Genomic DNA, 27,743 nt, shown 5'->3' with positions numbered 1-27,743 from the left:
TTCAGTCAGAAGCCTATGTTCCCAAAACTACATAAAAGCTTTATCTACTTCATTTTCCCATTCCTTTGATCTTAAAATTTCCTGAATTCAACAAATTCTCTTAACGTTCACCAAGCCAATTTGTGCATATCCAATAGACCCAACCACTTGACGTTTTCTTTTCAATGTTCTGATTCTTTAGATGCACTCACTCGATTTCTAGTGGCACAGGACTTATTCCCAACAAAGAAAGAAACATACAATCTATCTCTACCATGGTCTTTCTCAAGTATAAAACCAATAACATAAGAGAGTAAAACATTATTATGAAGATCAGCAAAAGAAAAAGAAGGCTTTCCTATGGAGGATGGCCTGAAACAAAGAACCGAATCAGCCTTATAATGAATGCCTCAAGTCTGATATATAGCTGATTCCATCAATCGATGGGGCGAGAGGAAGAAACATTTCAACGCACGTATTTCTGACTCTTAGATACAAAATTGGGGAACAGAACAAACATTCAGTAGAAAACAACGGTACTGAATGGAGATAATCGAAGTACTTAATTCTGTCATATTCAGACCCTTGTGCCATTGTGTCTACAAGTGCAATCTTTAAGCACATAGACACCAGTTGTCTCCACCCTGTTTCTGAGACTTACTCCAAACTAGAGCTACTAGTGCTCAAAACCAAGCCAAATATGAGCAAGCTCTTGGAATAATCATCACAGCTCTTGATGTGATGGCTTGCCAAAATAGCCCTTGAAGCTTGGCACACCCTTGGAAAAGATATTTGGAGCCACAGCTAAGCATAGTAAGATTTCTCCCAAAATGCAACTCTATGGCTTGATCTTGCAGGAAAGGAAGGCAGAGCAAGCCTAGTCAGAGATGTCAAGCATGGACGCACAATCAGGCTGAGAGGTGACCTCCCCCGCTTTGCACTCTCAAAACAAAGCTTTGACACAGCTTTTCCCATGCAGCTTCATAATCAATCATCAACAATTTCGCCTTCCTCAATCTCCTCCTCCCTGTACGGCACACCCTCGGTTACCGATGCATCCTCCAATAACTTCTCTGTGACTGCATCAACTTCCATGGGTGCAGTCTTTGATCTACGGTCCTCAATGATAGTGAACTTTGTGTCATCGTCAGGGGAGACGACTAAAATAATTGGGTACTCGATGATGGTCATTCGATCAAGCTGGGCACCCAAGGGCTCTGAAGGGTCCAATTCCACGTATGTTGTCTGCTTCCCCTACAAAACTTCATACCCAGTGTTAACTGATCATGAACCTACTAAGAGATCAATTCCTTTTAAAATCCAGAGAGAGAGAGAGAGAGAGAGAGAGAATCCCACTCGACACATCTGCTTTGGAACAAGAAGACGCATAGCTTCTATGGGTCTCATGCAAAATTTCCTAATCTTTCGCACGAGATCGGCTCTGAGCTTGCCATCACTGCCAAGCTGTCGCTCCAAAACCTTTGCTAGGCTCTCATTTTCATCTGCACTGGCAACCACATTACACAATCTTAGATGCTATTTTTAAATGTGTGTGTGACCACATCTATCAACAAGTACAAAACACAAAGTACGGCAGGAAATATTCAGATTAGTCGCAATCTTAGAAAGTGTGTCCCCAAAAAAGAATTCAAGGCAGTTACGCGAGGCAGTAGCAAAAACAGAGCTTTCTGAGCCATAGATTCTTTATGATGTCAGAGGCAGAGGAGAAAATGTAAACTCAAATCTTAAAAGAAAAATTTGCCGCAACAGAAAGTGCAAGATACAGAAAAATAAACACAAACATGAAAGCATGGGAGTTTCCTGCTTGAAGTCATTAGTACCCAATGGTGCGTGTGTCGCTATTCATAAGCATTTGTAAAACGACAAAAAAAACCAATAATCTGATAGGAAAAAAAGCATGGAAAGTAAATTGGAAAGTGTGAGCTATCTCCTCATGACCATAGGAGTGCTTGGTAATTTTTCCTGTCCAATATTCAAATCGAAATGTGTTAAAGCCAAGCAATGCATTTTTCATCGTGTTTAAAAAAATGAACTCGGTCCAGCACCAAACTTTCAAGCTCCAACAGTCCTCCCAACCAAAAAGAAAGTAGTAAATTACCTAGAACTAATCAGCACAAAATCTGTTGAATGGAAATGCCACTCAACTCTCCAAAAAATGCACTTCCTCCTGTTCGAAAACCACGACTATAACCACGAGCATAACACTCTTAACAAAAGCAACACAATTCTTGCAATAAGCTAGAAAAAACATACCTTTTGCAATACCGTGTAGAGTTGTCAACTCTTTTTGTCATGCCTCTTGGCAATATCACTAAATTGATTCTTCGCCTCCTTGCTTCTCTTTTCAAAATCGAGAGACGTTCATATGGCTCCAGCTTCCTTGTATTAAACGGTGCCCTGAATCTTCTAGCTGATTCTGATTGCCTGAGAATTTCTTCAAGCAATTGGTAATCTGCACCTCATCAATACAGTTTACAACTCGGAGGAAGATGACCCATAAAGTGATAATATTAAATTTGCCAACAAGGATTTATGCGAAACCTGACTCCAATAGACCTCTGGGCTACACATGCCCAAGGATTGTAACATATAACTGCTCTGAGAAAATCTAATCAACCAATCACATGCCTGACACTACGCAAAAAACCGGGTGTGCAAAACACGTATTTACTCAACTTGGTGCAAGAAAACATTTAGTTGATTGTGAGATTTCCATGCCTAAGGATAATAACATGCAGAAAAGTAATCAACCAATCCCATGCCTCTAATTATGCACAGATTGTTTGTGCAGCACACGTACATGTACAACCATAGATTAAGCAAAGGAAATTATCAGTCCGAAGCTATGTTGAGAAAATCAAGGAGCTGACAAGGCAGCTCTGCAAGAACCACCATCACAGAAGCGACTGCAAGCATGGTTCTTGAATGGCTTTCGCAGCAAGAAGCTCAGGGGGCAGGAGGTGCCAGCACTGACGAAGAAATTCAATGATCTGGTGCAGCGAGCCCTGAAGCTGGAACAACAGGCTAAGAAGGAAAAAGGTCGTAAGAAGAGGAGGTCCAGTAGTAGCAGTTCTTCTACGGATAACTCTGATTCAAGCGAAGTTTCAAGCAGTTCTGAGAGTAGCTCTGATGAGAAGACCAAGGACAAGCCTAAAAAGGGGTCTTGGGCTAAGAAGATTGAAGAGATGGCTCGGCAAATTGCTGAGATTAGCCAGACCAGACAACCAGTGAGAAGAATGGAAACTTGGTGTTCAAAATGTAAATCTAAGGACCATGTTTCCAACGAGTGCCCACAATGTACTTACTGTAAAGCCTATGGCCATTTATGGAATAATTGTGGCATTAGGATTCATCATTTCAAAAAGAGCAAAGATTTGTCAGTAGTGGCGTATAGCAATGTCGAACCAGTAAGAGTGGAAATCGCTAACGCTTCTCAAGAGGAGAAACCAGATACCAGTGGTACTGGTCCAGGGCACGGTAGATACCAAGCGGGTACTGGCCGGGGCCGGGGCCGGGGGCGTGGTAACTTCCAGAGCCGAAGTTTGAATTGCTATACTTGTGGAAAGTATGGGTATTTCGCGGCTCAATGTCCAAACACACCTGGGACTATGGCTGTCACTAGCGTGTGACTACTATCTATCCTTTTTGTTGATTTCTTTCTTATTATCCATTTACTTTCACTTTTTGGAAACACCCCTCGGGAAATCTAACTGCCCTGCATTGCATAGCTAGTGTGGAACTGTCCAGAGGGAGTCCAGGCCTGAGGGCAAGAGAGCACTAAGGTTGGACAAGGACTATGGTTAGCCAAGTGGAGTCATTGACTAGCCAAAGTGGAATCCTTTGCTACAGAGGCTACATTTCAATTCTGGATGTGGCCGCAATGTACAAAGAGGGTCGGATGACCTAGAAAGATACAATGGCAGCATCTCCTAAAATTTAGAGAACTGCTATTTTGGGACCTGAAAATGTGTTGACGTCATTACCTCTGGAATGATAAGGGGAACATTTTCTTACTCTGCCGTGAAGTCAACTGGGCAACCGGTTGGGATATTTTTAGACGGCAACCCCGAAACGGGAAAATGCTTATAAATGTGCCAAGTGGCACCTTCTGGTGCACTTGCCTCATGCAACAAGAAGTGGCGCTGAATTTAGGAGGGGGAGAGCCTCATTTTCAGATTTGTCACAGGTTAAGAGCTATGGAGTGCTTGCTTTCCCTCTTATGCACAGTGCGGTGCCAGGAGTGATGCCCTGCACGCTACGCACTGCCCTCTCTCTCCCCTTTGGCAGTATGTTATGCCCCTCTAGTGGGCTCTTCATTTGACCAATGTACAGTTGTGTGGGTTCATGCGCGATTGCCGAGGCAAGAGCCTCTTGCACAGGTACTGGATTAGCTAGCGGGGCTAATCCCCCCGCAGGTACAGGTGAATTCGGAGAGGTTTCACACCATAAATCTCGTCCGATTCAAAGGGCAAGTAGCCCTACAAGTGCGGGAGCTCGAGGACTTGCTACGGATGCGACCGGCACGCGAAACGGAGCCCGAAACAGTGAATTACAGCCTGCTGTGTATTTTTGCAGGTTTAGGGTTTTGGCCCTAAACGGACCCTAATACCCCCAGGAGGTTCGGGGACGCAAGGGGACCGCTGTACAGGTGATCTGGCGCATTTTCAGGGCTGAAAACAGAGAGTTCAGCGTGCTGCAGATCCTCGCCAGGTTTTGCAAAGTGCCCGAATGCGTCGGGAAAGTCAGTCAATGCGTGGGAATATTGACTGTGAAGGGTTCTAGTACAGTTATGCTGCCGAAATCGGGCTGGAACAATGGAAATTCAGCCAAGTTTGTGCGGGGCAGCTTGTAGGGAACCACAGCGTTTATTCCCTCTTTTGAACAATAAAGAAATACCGAAAGGGGCGCCTAAGTTAGGGGCCAATCTGGTGTCGGTCTACTCATACAGGTGCAATCTAGCAGCCTGTATCCCTCTCCCCTTTGTTGTGTCTTGAAAGTACAGGTAAAATAGACGACTAATAATGGGTGAAAGCTAAATCAAGGTTTAAAGTAAAGTCTACCGCCCTTTTTGGATTGAACAGGCCGGTTTCATGGTTCTGTCGACAGGATTAAATCACTTTTTCCCATAGAAGTGAGCCTTGGTCAGTTTAGGCTTGAAGACACAGGGGATCATAGACCAGACACAGGGAATAGCAATTATGGCTGACAGACCAGATGATGTGACTGAAGAGGTTTCCTCTTCACAGGGTCAACAGACACATAAAGTGGGTGACTCCTCAAGACCACCACGGACAGATGACGATATATTCAGGACCCAATTGGCTACTGCTGTGGCTATGTTCACACAAGTAATGCAGAACCCGAGGTTTTTAGCCTTTCTGCAACCTCCTGTTCCGTCTCAGCAAGTTGGGTCACTGGATCATATTCAAAAGCCTGTTAAGGCTCGAGCACAGGTGATTCATACCATACAGTCAATGGAAACACCTGTACACTTGACGGAGAACATGCAATCTCCACAACCTGTGCCTAAGATGCAAGAACAGGTGGCTGAGATGCCAGTCTTTCAAGCTGTACCAGTTCAGCCCGCCACCTTTCAGCAGCCTATAGCTGGTTCTAATGGGCAGGGAAGCAACCTACAGGCTATGCAACAGGTCTTCCCACCACCTTCAGTACACCCTGGCTATTTTGGAGGTGGATCCGTATTCCAGAGCATGGCTAGTCATGCACCTGGAAATCAGTTTTACACGCCAGGAACAGTGTTTGGGGGTGCTCAAACGATGATGCCTAACCCCATGTACAGTGTCATGGGTATGCAACCAGGGTTTCAGAGCACTTAGGGCCAATTTGGGATGCCACAGGCAAATTTTGGTATGGCTGGAATTACAAATCAGCAGCCAAATATGGCATTTCCAGGTCAAGTTAATAGCGGCCAAGGAACACAAATGAACCCTAATAGTGTTCCCATGTTTCAGTCACTTCCATATGACAATTTAATGCCGCTCGAGAGGCCAACTCCGTACAAAGAAGGTGGCAAAGGTGTGTCATTCACGACCTTTACAGGGTTTGATGACAGGAAGAAGGCTCTCTCATTCCTCCAGCAGTTTGACAAGGCCTATGCAGGGGGAAACTTTACAGAGGCTTCAAAGGTCCGCAAGGCAGCCACTTTCTTGACAGGGAATGCGGGACAATGGTGGACAACTTTATTGCTTCAAGGGCAAGCTCCGTCCACATGGATTTACTTCAAGCAGATTTTTGCAACAGCATGGTTATCTGATGACTTTGAAGCAAATGTCATGACAGAATGGCACCAGCTAAATGCTGCCACTTGCAGAAATCTGGATGATTACAATCGGAAGTTTTGGAAAGCTCTACTTCCAGTAACTTCCTATAGGTTTGTGCCATTGACAGAACAGATTGAAAAATACAGTTGTGGCCTACCCAAAGGATTGAGAAAATACTGCACGAAGACAAAAGTCACTACTTTGACGCAGCTCATCGAGGTAGCAAACACTGGCAATGGTTTGCTCAAGGGAGAAGATTGTGAATTTAACACTGGCGTCAAGGCAGGATCAGGCAAGAAAAATTCAGCCAAGAAGCACGTTCCCAATGAGGCTCCTAAAGGGACTCAGGAGTCAGCCAACGCAGGGAAAGACAAAGCTACGGCTGAATCAGAAAAAGGACCAGCAAAGAAATGGAAAAGACGTTTTCCTCGCAAGTCAGAAGAGCAAAAGAAGGTCCTGAGGACAGAGAACAAATGCTTTATATGTGAGCAGCCTGGCCACATTGCTTACAATTGTCCTACAAAGAAAAGGCCAGCTGATTCTGATGACAAGGAAGACAAGAAAGGAAAGAAGCCCATGGCTGGTCTAGTGCCAGATATGGTGGGCGACAAGCCAAATTCAGATGCAAGTGAGCTTTGCAGAGCATGGGGAAAGGTCAGGGATCAAACAGTGCTTATCTTCTTTGATCCAGGTGCCAAAGCCAACTTCATTTCCCCAGAATTGGCTTCAAAGTTGGGAATCAGACCTGAAGAGATGGGGTATACAACAGAGGCAGGTTTGGCATGTCCTGGCCATACAGAGGCTGTGACGCCCATCATTGGAAAGTTGCGTCTACATATCCAGTCCTATGTAGATGCTGAAGAATTTTACATCATGCCACTGGATGGATGTGATGTGTTGCTAGGTATTCCTTGGTTGTTTCGTGTACAGGGAATCCTGGATGCCTACAACAAAAAGATCACTGTACAGAGCAGGGAAAAGACTCATATTCTGGATGTAAAGCTTAAAGGGGAGTCTATTCCCACTGTATCAGCCTTTGCTATTACTTCTGTAATGAAAAAGCATCTTTCTGCGTACTTGGTTTTTGCACGCGAAGTGTCAGATTGTGATGAATCAAATTTATCTGTGTTAGATAAAGAAAGGTCAATGTTTTTACAACAATATAGTGACTGTTTCTCCGATTCATTACCATCTCAATTACCGGCAGAGAGACCCGAGGACCATGCGATAGATTTGGTGCCAGGCAATAGCCCACCAAATAAGCCTCCGTACAGGGTTAGTGTGGCTCAGCAGAAAGAGATAATGGGCCAAGTACATGAGCTGTTAGAAAAGGGGCTGATTCAGCCCAGTTCATCTCCATTCTGTTCTCCAGTGTTGTTGGTGCAGAAAAAGGATGGCTCATGACGTATGTGCATCGACTACCGTGCACTGAACAAGAATACCATCAAGAATAGGTTCCCTATACCTAGAATTGATGATATTATGGACAAATTAGAAGGAGCAGCTATGTTTAGCAGGATAGATCTAAAGAGTGGGTACCATCAGATCCGCATTAGATCAGAGGATGTGCACAAGACTGCTTTTAGAACGACATTTGGCCTTTACAAATTTTTAGTAATGCCCTTTGGTCTCACAAATGCTCCTGCTACGTTTAATAGGATGATGGACAGAATTTTCCGTCCACACCAGCAGTTTGTTGGTACATTCTTTGATGACATGATAGTCTACTCAAAGAATGAAGAGGAGCATAGGCATCACTTGGCCATTGTGTTCAAAGAGCTACGCAGTCATAGGTTGCTCATCAATGCAAAGAAAAGTGAGTTTTTTCTGGAAGAGATTCACTTTCTGGGACACATTGTCTCAAAGGATGGTGTCAGAATGGATCCTGCAAAAGTTGAAGCGATCAAGTCATGGCCAAATTTGAAGACGGTGCATGATGTCCGAAGCTTTTTGGGACTATGCTCCTATTACAGACGGTTTATCCGAAATTTCGCTGAGATTGCTTCTTGCCTTCCACATGCACAATCTGAAAATGGAACATGGACAAGATATTTGCCCATCGCATATGCTTTTCAGATAACTTTGTTTGTGTCAAGAAGTATCGCAAGGTTTGATGGTCCGTTTGGACAACAAAGTCTGCACCTATCAGGTAGTGTTTCCAACTTAAGAGCGCATGAATCACAGCCAGTAACTCTTTCTCATAGACCTGCATGGTCATCTCTGGCCCTTGCAAAATTCTGCTCTCATAGGCTACTACCCTGCCATCTTGCATTAGCACTGCACCAATGCTACTACCGCAGGCATCACACTGGACCACAAATGACTTCCTAAGATCTGGCAACACAATGACTGAATCTGAAGTCATCTTTTCCTTTAAGAGATTAAAAGCTGAAATCTCTTTCTGTGTCCATCTAAAGGTGTCTGCCTTCTTTTGAAGAGCATGTAAAAGAAGCAATTTCCAGACCAGTTTACTGAACTTAATTCAAGAGAACGATCAGTTCAGTTAACTGGAAGGCTGGAAGGATCATTTGAGTCCAGCACGCCAGATAAGCCAGCACATTCTGGGGAGGACACTGCAAATCAGAACAGTGATTTGGAATTCAAAGGGCCGTCTTAGGATTACCCTGAAGAATCAACCAAGAGAAAAGGTGGCGGCCTAACTGGTTACTCCCATATGACCAAGAGATCGAGGAATGGAATCTAGGTTCTGAACATAACCCTAGAATGATCAAAGTTAACAAACATCTCAACCCAACAATGAAGGAGAAAGCATGCAAAATGTTCCAGCATTACAAAGATGTTTTTGCCTGGGAACACACTGATCTGAAAGGGGTGGATCCAGAAGTCTGCCAGCATAGGATACCACTGAAGCCAGATGCCAGGCCAGTAAGACTGCAACGGTACCGAATGAATCCCAATTATGGTAAGAAGGTCAAGGAAGAGATTGACAATCTTCTTAAAGCTGGGTTCATCACTGAAGTAGCCAATAGTGATTGGTTGTTTCCTATTGTAGTTGTTCCAAAAAAGAATGGGAAGTTGAGAGGGTGTGTAGATTATAGGAAACTGAATGCTCAAACCATCAAGGATCCATTTCCATTGCCTTTCACAGATATGTTGCTTAATGAGATTGCAAGGTATGAGATGTACAGCTTTATGGATGGATATAGTGGCTACAACCAATTACAAATTGCTTCTTAGGACCGGGGGAAGACCAATTTCATTACTGAGTGGGGAGTATTTATGTATTTAGTAATACCATTTGGCTTATGCAATGCACCAACTACTTTTCAGCGGTGTATGACGGAGATATTCAATGAGTTTCTTCATCGGTTCCTCGCCATATTCATGGATGATTTCATTGTATATTCAGATGAGGAACAACATTTACTATTCCTGAAAATGGTTTTTAAGCGCTGTCAGGAGAAGAGGATTTGTCTGAATCCATTTAATTCTGTTTTCCTAGTCTGGAAAGGACAGCTACTGGGACATGTAGTATCCCGCAATGGAACAGAAATGGCCAACAACAAGATTCAGTGTGTTCAGCAGGCCAAGGCGCCCAGGAATGCATCTAAGTTAAGTTCTTTCTTGGGATATATTAACTTTTACAGAAGGTTTGTGCATAAATTTGCCTCCCAAGCTTTACCACTATATGAGCTCACAAAGAAAACCACTAAGTTCAATTGGACTGCTGAGTGTGAGGAAAGTTTCCAGAACTTAAAAAAGGCCATTATCAGTAAACCAGTCCTTCGGCAACCAAATTGGGATGTTATTTTCCATGTACATGTGAATGCTTCGGGATTGGCGATGGGAGCGATACTAGCCCAGCCAGATGAAAGGACTGCCTATACTGTTTATTTCGCTAGTCGCAGATTCAGTCGGGCTGAACAAGGTTACACGACCACTAAACGAGAAGCTTTAGGGATGGTTTTCAGTGCTACAAAATTCAGGCATTATCTACTAGGCAAACTGTTTCATTTCTATGTGGATCATCAAGCTCTCCTATTCTTGATTAATAAAGTCATTATTCAAGGTAGGCTAACACGGTGGATGATGTTCCTTATAGAGTTTGAATTTCGGATTTTCCATAAACAGGGTAAGAACCACTGTGGCGCTGATTTTCTCTCTAGGAGTACGGAGGGCTATTCGACCAAACCACAGCAAATCAGCCTAGCGTTTTGCATTGCAAGGCCACCGGCTCAAGCTCTCCTATTCTTGATTAATAAAGTCATTATTCAAGGCAGGCTAATACGGTGGATGATGTTCCTTATAGAATTTGAATTTCGGATTTTCCATAAACAGGGTAGGAACCACTGTGGCGCTGATTTTCTCTCTAGGAGTACGGAGGGCTATTCGACCAGACCACAGCAGATCAACCTAGCGTTTTGCATTGCAAGGCCACTGGCAGCAGCAGAAGACAGTTTCCGCCCTAGCATTTTTGCATCAGCATAGTGTTTTGCAGTTTCACCGCGACGGAACACCAAGAAGCATCAGCGTTTTCAGTTTTCAGCCCTTAGACACGGCAGAACGACCCCCAAACCTCACAGATCTCACCTTCCCGCAACAGTTCCTCGCCGCACGGTGGGATCCATCGAAGTTTGCAGTTTCAGCCCGGAAAACGCAGATTTCAGCATCTGCGTTTTCAGCGCGTCGTCGTCGTACCGTCGTCATCGACATTGTCACCGAAATAGAGTCAGAATTCAGCAGATAAAGATTTGCAGATTTCAGCCCTTAGAATTTTCAGATTTCAGCCCGTCTCGTCGTCGTCGACATCGTCGGCAAGTCCAAGCATTGTAGAGATTTGTGCACTCATAAGTAGACCGCTCTCGCCATGAAGAGTGGGGGCCCTTGGAGGAGGGTTTGACAACATTCTGGTGTCTTATTCTTCTCTCTCTATCTCTCAGTTTGTACCTTCATTCACAGTGTTCATCCACTTTGTTTGTGTCCATTGCACTCTCATTAAAGGAACGGAAGGCTCTCCCTTCCGTAAGTAAAAGGAACCTTGAGCACAGTTTGGAGCACTCATCCTGAGGAAAGTTCAACATTCATTCCATTGCACCTTACATTGGTATCAGAGCTTTGGCAGTGTTCTGTATCACTCAAGGAAAGAACCACAAGAATCACAAGAATTTTATTTATTTTTTGCTTGTTGCGGTCACACATAACCCAAGTCCTCTTGGGCGTGTCGATTCCTAATCGTGTTTGAAGAGTGACAAGAATCCCAAGAAAGAAGGGCTTGTCCAGCCTCCCCTTGTGCCTCTTTTCACTCATTGAGAGCGGACCGTGCAATTAGCGGCAGGCCAATCGACGTGAGGTGGGAAAAAGCAACCTTGGTGTGAGCGCAAGGCCGCCAAGAGGTGCACCCGCGGAAAAGAGCAGAACTCGGGTGAAGAGAAGATCCTTCTCAAACACAGATTGCAAGCGAAAGAAGAACCTCAAGAACCCAAGAACCCAAGACTTCAGTGGATGGTCATCACTCGAAGCGAAATGGATACTTCGCTTGGAGGTGATGAGCATGAGAGAGGCGAAGAAGAAATTTTCCCCACCAGGAGGTTTTTCCGACCCTCCCCCTTCCCCATCTACGCCAAGCATTGCACTAACTCCTATGGAGGAGTTGAAGCAGTTGTTTATGGAAAGGACGTTAGAACGCGAAGCAAGTAAAGCAGAAAGTAATAAGTATGGCAGCCATAGATCGTGAATACGATGCAAAAATGGAAGCCATAGAGCGTGAGCACGAGCGCGAGAACAAAGAAAGACTAGCAAGATTTGATCGCGAGAACAAAGCAAGAATGCAAGAGATGTTGCAACTCTTTTCTCAAGTGCAGGCACAGATGCAAGAAAGGAGATTCTCTCAGTCTCTTCTTCTCCAAAGCATGACACACATGATTTGCATGATGATTTGAATGGCAATGATTTGCATGATGATTTGAATGATAAGGATAAGCATGATGATGAGCATGATGATTTGCATGATCAAGATGTGATTTCTCACAAGCATGATGATTTGCAGGAAGATGATGTGATTGTTTACAAGGATGATGGTTTAGTTGATGCTTTTTCTAGCGAAGCTAACCTCGTTGCAGATTCGATCAATCACGAAGAAACGATCTTGGCTCTCGAATGGAGGTCCACAGAACCCCCACAAGAAGACTCGATCAACCACGAAGAACCGATCTTGGCTCTCAAGCCTAGGTCCAAAGAACCTCCCAGAGGAAGTACTATGTGTTCGCATGATTAGTCAGCACGCATTGTTCGAGTGTTTCATTTGTGATCGTTTCCTGTATTTTAGTCAGCGTCTTTATGTGATCCCTCATAGGCATGGCATATTGTACGTTGAGCACGTTTCACTCATGAATGAGCACAGATGTATGCGAATTTCTCATGAAAAGATGAAATGTTTGCATTCAAGGAAGTCACATTCCATGTCTCTTCCTTGGCATGACACGGTTTTAGAAAGAGCACAAGAAAGATTGAGCATCAAGCATCGGCATTTCCGTTGTGAATTGCCACAATTGATTGATTTAGATCAGGAGAGAAAGATTCGATCTCATTGTTTGCGTGTGTGTGGTGAACGGTCTGGCACTCCGTTTCTTTGTTCATCTACATTGCATGCACAGTCTTCAGAAAAGACAAGATTTTTTCCAATCACTTTACATGGAATAGGTACGTTCATGGTTTTGTGTTGGAAGTGGTTTCAGAAATTTTCAACCATGGAGATTCTTGAAGAAGAAAGAAGCATGACTCTAGACGAAGTTGAAGCATCGAAGGAGCCACAGAAGACTGTGTCGCTTTCGGCGCGGCCCAAAGAAGCAAGTGTTGCAAACCTTTATGAAGTTCAAGTACCGCACAACCCACACATCGGAGTGGGCCGGCAAAGAGTCCTTTCCAAGATTCCGGATGCTATTGGCGATCTCCCTCGACGTCATACAGTTCGGTACCAATACCTCACTTTGAAAAGGAGGGGATGTCAGGTGACACATCCAACCCTATGTGTCCGTGGACAAGCTACAACATGACCAGGGTTCAATTCAATCAAGTCAGTTTAGAATAGGAAGTGATCTGGCACTTTTGTGAGTCTGTTCATAGACCATGCATGACCAAACGCTTAGATTAGATGCATATCCTTCGGTTGCACACAGCATGATCATCAGCATTCCTTTCAGAATCCATTAGAATCCATCAGGGGAATTTTCCAGTGCATTAAACCTATTTTCCCTATTTTTGACATTTTCATTTATTTATTAAGTGACTTTTGTTGGGGGCAATTTTGCTAGGATAATATATAAGCAAACCAAAGCTAGCACTTTCTGGCAGAAGAGGCAACAGGAACCAAGTGTTCAGCAGGCACCTTCTGTTGGTAAATTGGCTTTATCATACATAAAAATAATTCTAAATGAATTATTGGATTTATAAGTGAGAGGGTTTTCTCGCTTGGAACACAAGGAAAAATAATTCTAAATGAATTATTGGAATTTTAAGTGAGAGGGCTTTTCTCACCGGAGACATCCGAGTACAATATATTCCTAGTGCGTCATTCAAAGTAATAACGGGAATATCTGTAAGGCCACCAGGAACGGGTACTTCTAATGTGTCACATCGGATAGGTGACAGAGAGCATCGGAAAGAAGTATCTGACCATCCGGGAACGGACATCTCTGATGCGTCATAGGATGGGTGACATAGAGCATCGTGAAGGAGATTGTATCGTAAGTTCAGTAGGAAAGGACTAGATGATGGGTATTCTTCATGCGTCACAAGGTGGATGACGGGTGCATCGGAAAGGGAATATCCATAGTCGCGAGTAAATTCCGAACTTTGTTAGAATTGTGCACAAGGAAAAGCAAGCACTTGAATGAAGATGGGTTCAAAGGAAACTTTGAGGAAAAACAGATGCTTTCTGAGAAAGCGGGATTGCTATTCGGGAAAGCAGATGCTTTCCCGCGAGGAAGTCTATGTCTGCATTGCAACTATGCATGTGATTGCATCCACGAACGCCTGGGAAGTGCTGTGAAAGCATTGTTTTTAACTTATAAGGTTTTATTGAGTTTTTGGGCAGGTTCAGACTATTTTTAAAATACGCCGGCCGCCCACTTAATAAGTGGGCAGCCATCTAATAAATAAGGCAACACATCGGCGAGCGTTTTCTCTCTCTTTTCCTAGCAGAATAGCGAAAAAAATATGAAGAAAAAAAAAAAACGGCCGCGATCTCTACATGAGCAGCTACTCGTGCCCATGGCTAGGAGCTATAAAAGCATCACATGCCCTCACTCAAAGGGGAGGATCAGTTTTTGCAAGAAGGAGATGCTGCTGCAGAGTTCACCCGCAAAGAAGACGTTTGCCAGTGATGCCCATGGCTGCCCCAAGTGTACCAGATGTCGCCAAGACCCATTGCGCGAGTTTCCTCACGAAGAAGTGCCTACGGAGCGTGTTTCCATCGCGACAAGCTGCTGTTTTTCTCTGTTTTCAGCCCATAAACATCGTAGACGGGGCTGATTTACAAGAAGGAACCCGAGAACACACCTCTTTTGTGTGTAGGATTGGAAGAGAGGATTTTCTATGCAGAGATCTCTTTCGGGGAATTGCTTTTTTCGAGAACCGAGTTGCGTTACGAGCGTCGCGACTTTGAAGGTACGATTTTTATGTTATGATCTCTATGTATTTGATTGCAGGTGTACTTCCTCTTTGTGAGGGAGTAGGAGCAGAGGAAGGCATGAGCCTTTGCAGGATAAAAGCGCTCTGAGGAACTAGAGCCAGATCAGCCCAAGGGTTTCGTACCCAAGTTTGGGAAGCAGATCACGGATCGAAGAGAGGTAGATTCTCGAGATGTGATCCGGAAGTTGAAATTCCCAAGGGAAGGACTTTGTGTCCAAGAAAGCGGAGTTATTCTGCAAGAACATGACTCTGGAAACAGAGTCGGAAAAGAGTTGCAGGGATGCCATGCCCTGAGTATGGAAGGTGTGATCCAGAGGCGAGAACCTTGGTTCTCAAGGATTTGGAATAAGGAACGGAAATTCCTTGGAATAGGGTTTTGCCCTAGGAATCGGAAGCCGAGGCTTTCGAAAACCATCAAGTCTTATTCTAGAGGAAAGCTCTTAGGGAGGCCAAGAAATGCTACATTTGTGAAGGACACTTTGCAAATGAGTGCCCACAGAAGAAGTCACAGCATAAGGATGACAAGTCAGACCATAAAGGGAAGAAGCCAAAGCCGAGTGCAGGACTTGTTCCAGATTTGGTTGGAGATCAATCAAACACAGATGCCACGGAGCTGTGCAGAGCTTGGGGCAAAGTTAGAGACCAGACAGTGCTGGTTTTCTTTGATCCAGGAGCCCATGCAAATTTCATATCACCAGAATTGGCATCAAAGTTGGGCATTCGTGCAGAGGAGATGGGTATGACAGGGGAAGCAGGTTTGGCATGCCCAGGACATTTAGAGCCTGTTACTCCCATTCTGGGAAAGCTTCGTCTGCACATTCAGAGCTATGTGGATGCGGAAGAATTTCATATTATGCCGCTTGAGGCCTGTGATGTGTTATTGGGTATCCCATGGTGTTACAGGTTGCATGCTATGGTGGATACTTACAACAAAAAGATTACCCTTGTACATAGAGGAAAGACTCATGTCCTTGATGTAAAGCTTAAAGGCGAGTCTGTTCCAGTTGTTTCTGCTTCTGCTATTTCATCTGTAATAAAGAATCATCTTTCTGCGTACTTGATCTTTGCAAAAGAAGTACCTCAAGTTGTATCTAATTTGTCTACCTTAGATAAAGACAGGTCAACTTTTTTTAGTGGTTTCAGTGATTGTTTTTCGGACTCTTTGCCAGGGGAGTTACCTCCTGAGAGACCTGAGGATCATACTATAGATCTTGTGCCAGGTTCTAGTCCACAGAATAGACCACCATACAGGGTTAGTGCAGCCCAGCAGAAAGAGATTATGGGTCAGGTCAACGAGCTTTTAGAGAAGGGGCTGATTCAGCCCAGTTCATCCCCTTTTTGTTCGCCTGTACTCTTAGTGCAGAAGAAGGATGGTTCATGGCGCATGTGCATTGACTATCGCGCCTTGAATAAGAATACTATCAAGAACAGGTTCCCCATACCGAGGATAGATGACATTCTTGATCGGCTTGAGGGAGCGTCATTGTTTACAAGAATAGACCTAAAGAGCGGGTATCATCAGATACGCATTAGACCAGAAGATGTCCATAAGACTGCGTTCAGGACAACATTTGGTCTCTATGAGTTTCTTGTCATGCCATTTGGTCTCACAAATGCTCCTGCCACATTTAATAGAATGATGGACAGAATTTTTAGACCACATAGAAACTTCGTGGGTACCTTCTTTGATGACATGATTGTCTACTCAAAGTCTAAAGAGGAGCATAGGGATCACTTGACTGCAGTTTTCAATGAGTTACATAAGAACAGGCTACTCATTAATGCGAAGAAGAGTGAATTCTTTTTGCAAGAGATTCACTTCCTTGGGCACATTGTTTCAAAGGATGGGGTACACATGGATCTCGCTAAAGTGGAAGCAATTAGGTCATGGCCAGACTTGAAGTCCGTACATGACATTCGAAGCTTTCTAGGCTTATGTTCCTATTACACGAGGTTCATCCGAAATTTTGCTGAGATTGCTTCTCCACTCCATGCACTGCAAGGAAAAGGAGTTACTTTCAAGTGGACAGCCAAGGAAATTTTAGCGTTCAAACACTTGAAAGAGAAGCTGACTTCAGATCCAGTAATTATTTTGCCAGATCTTTCTAAACCTTTTGTGGTTCAATGTGATGCGTGTGGCCATAGTCTTGGTGCAGTTTTAATGCAGAATGGCAGAGTAGTCGCATATGAGAGCAGAATTCTTTTGAAGACTGAAAGGAACTTGCAAGTCTATGAGAAAGAATTGCTAGCAGTAATTCATGCTCTCACTAGTTGGAAACACTATTTGCTAGGGGCTGATTTTGTTGTCCAAACGGATCATCAAACCTTGCGATATTTTCTTACACAGACGAAGTTGTCTGAGAAGCACATGCGATGGGCAAACATCTTGTCAATGTTCCATTTTCAGATTGTGCATGTGCAAGGGAAAAAGAACGTGGTGGCTGATGCGTTGTCACGAAAGCCCCAAATTTCAACAGTGTCAATTCCGTACCATTGTGAACTGGACGAAATGAAGACACCATATACTGAAGATTCAGATTTTGCAAGGATCTATGACCAGCTTGTTGATGGGCAACATCATGAGCACTATATGCTTAAGAATGACTTTCTCATGATGCATGGAAAGTTATGCGTTACTAATCAGTTACGGCCAAAGATTTTGATGGAAAGTCATGCTCCACCTTATGCTGGGCATCGTGGAATTGATGCGACAGTGAAAGGGGTTGAGGCATTCTTCTACTGGCCAGCTTTGCGTCAAGATGTTGACACATTTGTAAGATCATGCTTAGTATGCCAAAAAGTCAAATTTGACAGACAAAAGCAACCGGGATTGTTGCAGCCATTGCCGATCCCTGATAGGCCATGGGAAACTATAGCAATGGACTTTATCTTTGATCTTCCAAGGACGCAAACAGGAAATGATGGGATTTGGACTATCATTTGTAGGTTCAGTAAGCAGGCCCATTTCATTCCTGTTAGGAAGAAGATAAAGCCAGAACACATGGTCAAGATATTCATGAGCAATATCTTTAAATATCATGGGATGCCTCAGTCAATTGTCAGTGACAGGGATCCACGTATGACGAGTCTTTTCTGGAAGGCATTGTTTGAGAACATGGGCACTACGCTCAAGTTCTCTTCTTCGTTTCATCCGCAAACTGATGAACAGTCAGAAGAGGCAAATTCTACTGTCTTGGACCTACTCAAATGTTATGTCTCAGAGCACAAGGCAACTTGGGAACACCATCTCCCATTGGTTGAATATGCTTACAATAACACTGTGCATACATCAACAGGTAAGGCACCATTTGAGATAGTGGAAGGAGGAAAGAAAGTCCCACCCATTTTGCAGACTAAGGACAAGATATTTGAGGCAGACAAGTATGTGCAAGATATGGATGAAACATACAGGAAGATAAAGATTGCTCTTGAGAAGACTCAGGCTAAGCAAAAGAAAGCTGCTGATCGTCACCGTCGTGAACTTGTATTTTCACTTGGTGATTGGGTACTTTTGCGCTTTGAAAAGGCCAGGTTAAGGAAAAGGAAGGCAAGGAACGCTTGTTTCCTAAGCTCAGTATGCGATATTATGGTCCTTTTCAGATTTCAGAAAAGATCAGCAATGTAGCTTACAGGTTAAAGCTACCAGAAGGCTGGAAAATACATAATGCTTTTCATGTCAGCCTTCTAAGGCCCTTTGTTGGTGATGTGCCAAAGAATATGCTTGATGAGGAACAACCCGAAGTGGAAGAATTGGATGAAATCCTTGTTCCTGAACAGACATTGGCACATAAAGAAAGAAAGGTTAGAGGAAAGGTTGCAAGACGCTATTTGGTGAAGTTCAAGAACTATCCATCATTAGATGCCAAATGGATGGAAGAGTCTGAATTGCTTGATTCACCTCAGCTATTGCAATTGTATCTTGAAGCCTTTCAAATGGAACCCACAGTGACTTGATGTAGCCTTTTTGGAGCAAGGCAAGAGCATGGTTCATGATGCTCAAGAGAGTAGTTAAGCAATGTATCTACTCTTTCCATACAGAATTTAGCTAGAGAAGTTTGTGCTCAAGAGTACACTAGAAGACTTCTATGCTTGATATATGTGTCGTAGCCAGGTTGGTGGGATTGTTTAATCGTCCAACGCTACATTTCCGGAAGCATGTATATCTTGGATTCCCATCATAGAATATATGTGATATCGGGAGATATCTGCATGTATTATTGGCATGCAAGCGAGGTCGCTTGCAGTATTTCAAGGGTGGGGTGTGTCACCAGGAGGTGTATTTTTCCTGGTGCCTTCCGTAAATAAGTATTAGATATATTTATTTTATTTTTACTTGTTTGTCCCAAAACCCTTGAAAAGGTGCAAGTGGACATTGCATGGCCAGTGTGAAACGGCTACAGCCAAATGGGTTTCTCACATCGGGGATCTAGGTCGGTCAGACAGGGACTGCCCGAGCCAGTTAGCACTGAATTCTGATGAGTATGGAAGCTCGTGTGCGCCAAACTGGAATTTGGGCCACTCGTCAAGTCGCTGCAACTTTATAAGTTAAAAGGGGCCAGTAAATTAACCCACATTGTAGATGTTGGTCAAATGGTAGTCTTCAATGATGGTCAGGAGACCGATAGGGACGCCATGGAAGCATCTCCTAAAATTTAGGGAACTGCTATTTTTGACCGGAAAATGTGTTCGCGTCATTAGCTCTGGAATGACAAGGGGAACATTTTATTGCTCTGCTGCCAAGTCAACTGACGCACCAGTTGAGATATTTTTAGCAAGGAAAGCCTAAACTCGGAAACTGGGCGACATGTCAGCCTGTGAGCGATTCTGCCACTCTGGGAGGCAAAAACGAGCTGCATATCAACAAAGGGGGCGCCATTTTCAGCCTCAGGTGGATTGTAGCAGGTACAGAAGCTATGGAATGCTTACCTTGCCCTCTATGCAAAGTATAGTGACGGAAGTGATTCCCCGCACGCTACATACTGCTCTCTTTCTCCCCTACGTACAGTATGTTATGCCCCACTAGTGGGCTTCTCATTTGACCTATGTACAGTTCTGGGGGTTTATGCGCGTTTGCCAAGGCAAGAGCCTTCTGAATAGGAACCGGATTAGCTAATTGCTAATCCCCCACAGGTACGCACAGTTCCATCACGAAAGATTGCGAGTTTGGAGAGTTTTCTCGCGTGAAAACTCGTCCAATTCACAGGGGAACTGTCCCATTGCGTGCGGGAGCCCCTGGGACACACGTAGGCGTGTTCGCTCCACTAAAAACGATCCGAAACAGGGAATTACAGCCTGCTGTGTTTTTCTGCAGGTTTAGGGTTTCGCACCTAAACTGCAAGGGAACATCGGGGGAGCCTCGTGAGAGCCTTGGGATGCGTGTACAGGCTTTTGGGCTCCCGGCAGTGAAAAACAGAGAATTACAGCCTGCTGAATTTCTGTGACAGCTCACCAAAAAGCTTCAAGATATCGAGGGAATCTGTCCTAGACAGGTGTTTTTGACCTACAGGGGTTTTTGCGCCGTTATGCTGTCGAAATCCGGTCGAAAACCTGCGTTTTCAGCCCTCGCCAGGTTTGGACAGCTTTGTGAAAGCTTGTGCTAAGTGGTCGGATCGTCTACCTTAATTTGAATAAAGAAATACCGAAAGGGGCGCCAGTCTTTGGGGCCTACAGGGTGTCGGTCTCGTGTGCGCAGTGACATTCTAGTCGCTGGACGCAACTGTGTTCTCTTCCCTTCTCAGTGCTCTGTGTAAAGTTAACAGGTAATTGAAATAGTACCGCTCTCTACGTTGTATAGGCCGGTTATAATCGGTTTGCCCAATAGGAACACGAGCGAGTCAAAGCAAGTAGTGGTTCGCTCTTGCCAAGGTAGCTCCATTCTTGATCCTCTCTGAGGAAGGAAAGATGAACAAATTTAACGAAGGACTTTTGCCCGAATTTTGTAAACGCATCTGCAAGATACTTTGCAGCAGATGGTGGAGTCAGCAATAAAAGCTGAAAGTGTACACCTTAGTGCACATAGAATACAATCCCCACAGTGGGACAAGAACCATTGAACAAAGAAACAACGAATTTTTGTTACCTCTCCTCGAAGGATACATTGCTATCCGGAGAAAGTTTGGAGTAAGGGAATTCAATCTAACTCTTGAGTTTTTGAATAGAAGACCCTCAAAGTTCAAACTAAGTGAGAGGGCAGGTCTTTGATCAAAGTTAAATCTTTGAGGAACTCATCAACTGTGTATTGCTTTTATGCACGAGATATGCACATGTCTAACCAAGACAATCACTCTCGAGTGTTTATGAAAGTAAGGTTGACTCAGAACATTGTTTTATACGATGAACTGCTTTGCTTAACCATCCGGGAGGTCCATGATTGATCTGGTATCCGGTAGTTCTCCAACAAATTACCTGCTATTGCGGGTAGGAAATTATGAAGGAACCATTTTGAGCTTTCAAGCAAAGAAAAGCTTTCATGAAGCTTGGGTACTCTTTAAGCCCACACCCCCTACCCGGTAAGGGAAGATATGGTAGTGCTTTTAGCACAAGTGAAGGAATACTCTCTTTACGAGGGAAGGAACAAGCGACGACTATGGCCAGTGATCAAGGAATCCAAGGATTAAAATCCTAGTTTATTTGATGAGCCGGTTTTGCTCTAAGATTGAGCCAAGGGATCGTCATGTTGAGCGTCTTCGCTCTAAGGATCTTACGAAGGAAAGGTAATTTCCCAAGCTCACTGAAACTTATGTACACCTTTGGGTACATGGATATTCTGACACAAGAATCTCTATTTGAGATGTGTTCGGTAGAAGGAATTTGAGTTTCTCTACGGAGAAGAGGTTTTCTGATGATCGTTGATCATTGAGTACGCTATGTGCTTTTACCATTACATAAGCAACTTTTGGTTGCGGTATATGTTTCTCCATGAGCAGGTCAAGCAACATTTACACGCTGCTGGAATAAATTCGAACTATTATGTTCATAAGAATATAGCTCGCCAACCATTTCAAAATGGTAAGAATTACATATGGGAGAACATCCATGAGAATCAAAGACGGTTCACTCTATTGTGAACAGGGTTTGAACGTACGTTCAGAAAATGCTATGGCTAGAATCCTACCTGCCTGAGATTTTGCAAATCGTCATTGATGCTCGCAAGGTGAATCATTTTTTATGATTTTGTAAGGAAGAGACGCTAATGGACGTCGGGAAATCACTGCTGGTGGTAATAACTCGTAGGAGGAAAAGATTGGAAGGAAGTGCCGCCGTGCACAAAGAATCTTCGGATTGGAACCGTCCGCCTACGTTGAGCGACGGCCCGAAACAAGAACCTTCTTTAAGGTGATCGCAAACTTTGTTTGTGAAAGAAAGACATCGAGCTTAATGCTCTATGACTTGAGCATTCCCTATGTGGGAGGACACGAGGTTTAATACCCTCTAGACTAACAGCGCAGGATTATGCGCAAGGACAGATACCTAGATTGATTTCTAGGAGAATTATTCTTCTCGAATTGAGAAGGTGGAATTGAGTTAACAGACTCTCGAATGAGGAAACGTTCGATCTGTTGGAAAGACGCGAATGACGAGTTCTTCCACGGCTCGTAAGTTTGATGATTGGTGAAGAATATCCTCGAGGTACTAGAGGGAGGACCTGAACCGGTAAGCTAAGTATTGAATTTTTGAATTTTTGAATTTTTGTTTAATTTAATTTTTAAGTTTTCTTTTGAGAAAGAACTAGCTCAACTCAGCATTGAGCAAGATTTGGAATCTTTCCGGTTTCTCCCCGGCAGTTCAGTTGGACCTCTACAGTTGAGGACAACTGTTTATAAGTGAGAGGGATGTTGGTAAATTGGCTTTATCAGACATAAAAATAATTCATTTAGAATTTATAAGTGAGAGGGTTTTCTCGCTTGGAACACAAGGAAAAATAATTCTAAATGAATTATTGGAATTTTAAGTGAGGGTTTTTCTCACTGGAGACATCCGAGTACAATATATTCCTAGTGCGTCATTCAAAGTAATGACGGGAGCACTGAGAACGGGCATATCTGTAAGGCCACCAGGAACGGGTACTTCTGATGTGTCACATCGGATGGGTGATAGGGAGCATCGGAAAGAAGTATCCGACCATCCGAGAACGGATATCTCTGATGCGTCATAGGATGGGTGACATAGAGCATCATGAAGGAGATTGTACCGTAAGTTCGGTAGGAAAGGACTAGGTGATGGGTATTCTTGATGCGTCACAAGGTGGATGACGGGTGCATCGGAAAGGGAATATCCATAGTCGCGAGTAAATTCCGAACTGTGTTAGAATTGTGCACAAGGAAAAGCAAGCACTTGAATGAAGATGGGTTCAAAGGAAACTTTGAGGAAAAACAGATGCTTTCTGAGAAAGCGGGATTGCTTTTCGGGAAAGCAGAAGCGGGATTGCTTTTCGGGAAAGCAAATGCTTTCCCGCGAGGAAGTCTATGTCTGCATTGCAACTATGCATGTGATTGCATCCAGGGACGCCTGGGAAGTGCTGTGAAAGCATTGTTTTTAACTTATAAGGTTTTATTGAGTTTTTGGGCAGGTTCAAACTATTTTTAAAATACGCCGGCCGTCCACTTAATAAGTGGGCAGCCATCTGATAAATAAGGCAACACATCGGCGAGCGTTTTCTCTCTCTTTTCCTAGCAGAACAGCGAAAAAAATATGAAAAAAAAAAAACGGCCGCAATCTCTACACGAGCAGCTACTCGTGCCCATGGCTAGGAGCTATAAAAGCATCACATGCCCTCACTCAAAGGGGAGGATCAGTTTTTGCAAGAAGGAGATGCTGCTGCAGAGTTCACCCGCAAAGAAGACGTTTGCCGGTGATGCCCATGGCTGCCCCAGGTGTACCAGATGTCGCCAAGACCCATTGCACGAGTTTCCTTGCGAAGAGGTGCCTATGGAGCGTGTTTCCATCGCGACAAGCTGCTGTTTTTCTCTGTTTTCAGCCCATAAACGTCGTAGACGGGGCTGATTTACAAGAAGGAGCCCGAGGACACACCTCTTTTGTGTGTAGGATTGGAAGAGAGGATTTTCTATGCAGCGATCTCTTTCGGGGAATTGCTTTTTTCGAGAACCGAGTTGCGTTACGAGCGTCGCGACTTGGAAGGTACGATTTTTATGTTATGATCTCTAAGTATTTGATTGCAGGTGTACTTCCTCTTTGTGAGGGAGTAGGAGAAGAGGAAGGCATGAGCCTTTGCAGGATAAAAGCGCTCTGAGGAACTAGAGCCAGATCAGCCCAAGGGTTTCGTACCCAAGTTTGGGAAGCAGATCCACGGATCGAAGAGAGGTAGACTCTCGAGATGTGATCCGGAAGTTGAAATTCCCAAGGGAAGGACTTTGTGTCCAAGAAAGCGGAGTTATTCTGCAGGAACAGGACTCTGGAAACAGAGTCGGAAAAGAGTTGCGGGGATGCCATGCCCTGAGTCTGGAAGGTGTGATCCAGAGGCAAGAACCTTGGTTCTCAAGGATTTGGAATAAGGAACGGAAGTTCCTTGGAATAGGGTTTTGCCCTAGGAATCAGAAGCCGAGGCTTTCGAAAACCATCAAGTCTTATTCTAGACCGAACATGGTAATACGTTCGGTTCAAGTGCTTGTATAGACTTCTCCTCAGTAATAAAGATACTATTACGGGGGGGGTACCAGCCCATCTTCTGCTCCCCAGTACTGTGTCGATCTTCTCACTCTCTCTCTCTCTCTATTTATTTCTCTCTATATCCTTTGGCTTCAGTTAAGTGATAAATTCTATTTATCCAAGTATATTCTATATTGTTATACGCTCCCATTTTGTGACGCCTTCTCAGCAAGACCCTCCCCCATCAGAGATTGATCAGCCCTAGCGTTTTTCCATGGTGCAAGTCTGCTAACGTTTTTCAGTTTTCACCCCTACGACTTCGCAGCATAGCCATTGTGGTAGTAGATCCTTACCGCCTTGACTTGCCGCGACAGACAGACCCTAGCGACATCAGAACAGTAGGAGAGCCAGCGTTTTTGCATCAGCACAAAGATCAGCCTAGCGTTTTGCTTCTGCATCAACTTGGCGACCGGACCGCACCAAATCAGCCTAGCGTTTTGCATTGCAAGGCCACCGGCGGCAGCAGAAGACAGTTTTCCGTCCTAGCGTTTTTGCATCAGCATAGCATTTTGCAGTTTCACCGCGACGGAACACCAAGAAGCATTTGAGTTTTCAATTTTCAGCCCTTAGACACAGCAGAACAACCCCCAAACCACACAGATCTCACCTTCCCGCAGCAATTCCTCGCTGCACGGTGGATCCATCGAAGTTTGTAGTTTCAGTCCGAAAAACGCAGATTTCAACATCTGCGTTTTCAGCGCGTCGTCGGAGCACTCATCTTGAGCAAAGTTCAACATTCATTCCACTGCACCTAACACTCCTTGAGCAAGAACAGGAGTAGCTAATTGCTACTCCAAAGCAAGCACCATTGAGGGTCATAATCTCACCAAACAGGTGTGTTTTCAGCACTGTGTACGCGCGCTGTATTTGGACTGTTTTGCAGCCGCAATGATGCCACAAGCATTGCGAACAGTGCCCCATTGTTAGATGACAGCTCGGGGGCTGTTTAGGGCTGAAAACAAATGAAAAACCAATAAATACAGCGTGCTGAATTTACTGTTTTTGGGCAGGAATCAGAGGGTTTTATGCCAGTAGAAGCAAGTTCCAGCAGTGGAATTGGTTTCGGGCAAGTTTTGGGACTGTTATGCTGTCGAAATTTTGCCAGAACAGGTGGTATCTAGCGGAATACAGTTAAAGGATTCCCAAGACTCTTCTTTGTAATTTACCCTCCTAAAGAATAAAGAAATACCGAATGGGACGCCAATTTTGGAGAGCTTGCGTTTCGCTTCAGTGAATTTGCATCCTGAGCAAGTTGTATCAAACTGGTGGATGAAGGTCATTGCCTTGTTCATATCTCTGAGTCCAAAGAATTATCATATTTGACGCTTTGTCCCCACTCTTGAAGTCTTTCTTTGTCCATCTAGACTTTAAGTAATCATACTTGTGTGGAGACCATAGGGTCAAGCCCAACCCAAAGCCCATGATGTAATCACTCCACGTAGCTCAAGCCTGCCACATAAGAATAACTTCCAAAACGGTCTCCCACTGGAGACATTTTTGATGTATAACTTAGAATGAATAAAAGGCAAGAAGGGGCCTAGAAAAGGCAGGCGTCTGAGTATTGGCCGTAGCAAATGACTTCTGCCCTAACAACATAGAGGTAGAGGATGTGGTGCAAGTCAAGAAGGTGGCTATGGTCGTGGAAACCAGGTGTTGGCACTCTATCAGTGGAGGTCCCCACAAATCACGCCTTGACCTCCTTTTAAAGGTAGACGACCACATGGACCATGTTCACATTGGCGTACAGACACTAGACAAGGGTCCTAGATTAGGTCTCTCTCCTAGGACATGTCCAAAAATTTCAGGACGTGATAGGTTTGCATCTGAAAGGAGGCAAATATGCAACACGTACACCCTATTATCAACATGGTCATGCTAAAAAAAAACTTAGGCATGGTATAATTCCACCTACAAAATTTTGAGATTTTCCTCTAAAAGTTAAATTTGAAGATGAGAAAACCTACAAAATTGAGAAAAATTTAGTGCAAAACTTTCAAATTCAGACTAACATTTCATATGTAGGTTTTTCAAGTTTTTGGGAAAAAAACATTCGAGCACTATACATGGTGTATATGAGAGCTTCCTGTTGCAACAAGTTAATTGAAAAGAAATTGTGAGCGATACCTGAGAGAAGTTGAGAATCATCGAAAGAGTCCATAGGGACAAAAGCAGTACGGTCACGCTTGCCAGAGCAGGAGGTGCGCTCCTTGTGGGCACGAATGCAGGGCAGACTGCAGGAGCGAAGAAAGCAAGCGGGGCACTTATACTTGGCAACTTCCTTCTTGCACTCCTCGCACTTCACCGTTCCTACTGCCATAGCCCTCTTCTCGCCATCCCGCTCTTCCGCCTCTTCTGCCATGGCTTAGACCGAAGTGCGTTTCGGCGAATGGGCACTGGAGTTACCCTTGGTGGTCGCCAAATGTAGTGTTCAATGTTACCTATTGGGACTACCTTCCGAGAACTAGAGTGCTTCGTTAGCTATGATAGATCGAAATGAGATCAAACAAAATATTGGAAACTGAGAGAGAGAGAGAAAGAGAGATTTCATAAAAAAGTGTTAGATTTTTTTACTTAAGAGTGTTTGGGATATTGATCGTCGTGGTTTAGTGGTGTATCTCCACAAAAATTGGTTACTGATCGTAATGTTTCAGAGGAGTACCTTGCCAAAAACCACAAGGAGTGTTAAGAGTTTTGTCAAGCTCAATGTTCATGATCATACAAGATGTCAATGTCATTGTTTGTTGTTCCATTTTTTATGTTTCAAAAAAAAGAAAACATGCAAGTCTCCTTGCATGGGGGAGTTTGCACAATCTTCTCCAATTTTTATAATACGAGGAAACGTGCCATTCCCACGGCAGCGTGCAACTTTCAATGCGTTCGTTAACTGCGTTCTCAGTGTTAAAAATCAAAAAATGATAATGCTTATTGAATGTCTATTGCCAATGGACTTCCTTGCATCAATGATGTTGGGCATCTCCTGCACTTAACCTGCTACAAGAGACGAGACCACAAGGAGGATACCCTTCAAGAAGTTTTTGTGCTATTGTGAGGACACCACATTTTGTATACATATCGATCAAACCACCACCAAGCATGAAATTGTACTCCCAACAAACGTTGACTAGCGATCATATTGTGAATTCTAAT

General features: G+C 44.0%; 1 protein-coding gene across 2 annotated transcripts; it reads right to left on the bottom strand.

The window, feature by feature from the left end:
* Window positions 1-271: 271 nt before the first annotated feature.
* LOC147456181 (uncharacterized) lies at window positions 272-27,076 on the bottom strand. 2 transcript variants are annotated; one of them, XM_086514730.1, is made up of 5 exons: window positions 26,721-27,075; window positions 2,254-2,452; window positions 2,099-2,167; window positions 1,336-1,486; window positions 272-1,233 (listed from the first exon to the last, which is right to left on the bottom strand). In XM_086514730.1, the coding sequence occupies exons 1-5, from the start codon at window positions 26,953-26,955 to the stop codon at window positions 967-969; spliced, it is 921 nt and encodes a 306-aa protein (XP_086370856.1). In that variant the 5' UTR covers window positions 26,956-27,075; the 3' UTR covers window positions 272-966. The 2 variants fall into 2 exon arrangements, with proteins under 2 accessions (XP_086370856.1, XP_086370857.1); XM_086514731.1 differs by lacking the exon at window positions 2,099-2,167 and having other exon boundaries at window positions 26,721-27,076.
* Window positions 27,077-27,743: the final 667 nt, after the last annotated feature.

This window comes from Adiantum capillus-veneris, chromosome 6, assembly GCF_014529385.1.
Source record: "Adiantum capillus-veneris isolate H3 chromosome 6, ASM1452938v2, whole genome shotgun sequence".
Lineage (NCBI taxonomy): Eukaryota > Viridiplantae > Streptophyta > Polypodiopsida > Polypodiales > Pteridaceae > Adiantum > Adiantum capillus-veneris.
This window is presented reverse-complemented; position numbering and strand designations above follow the sequence as displayed.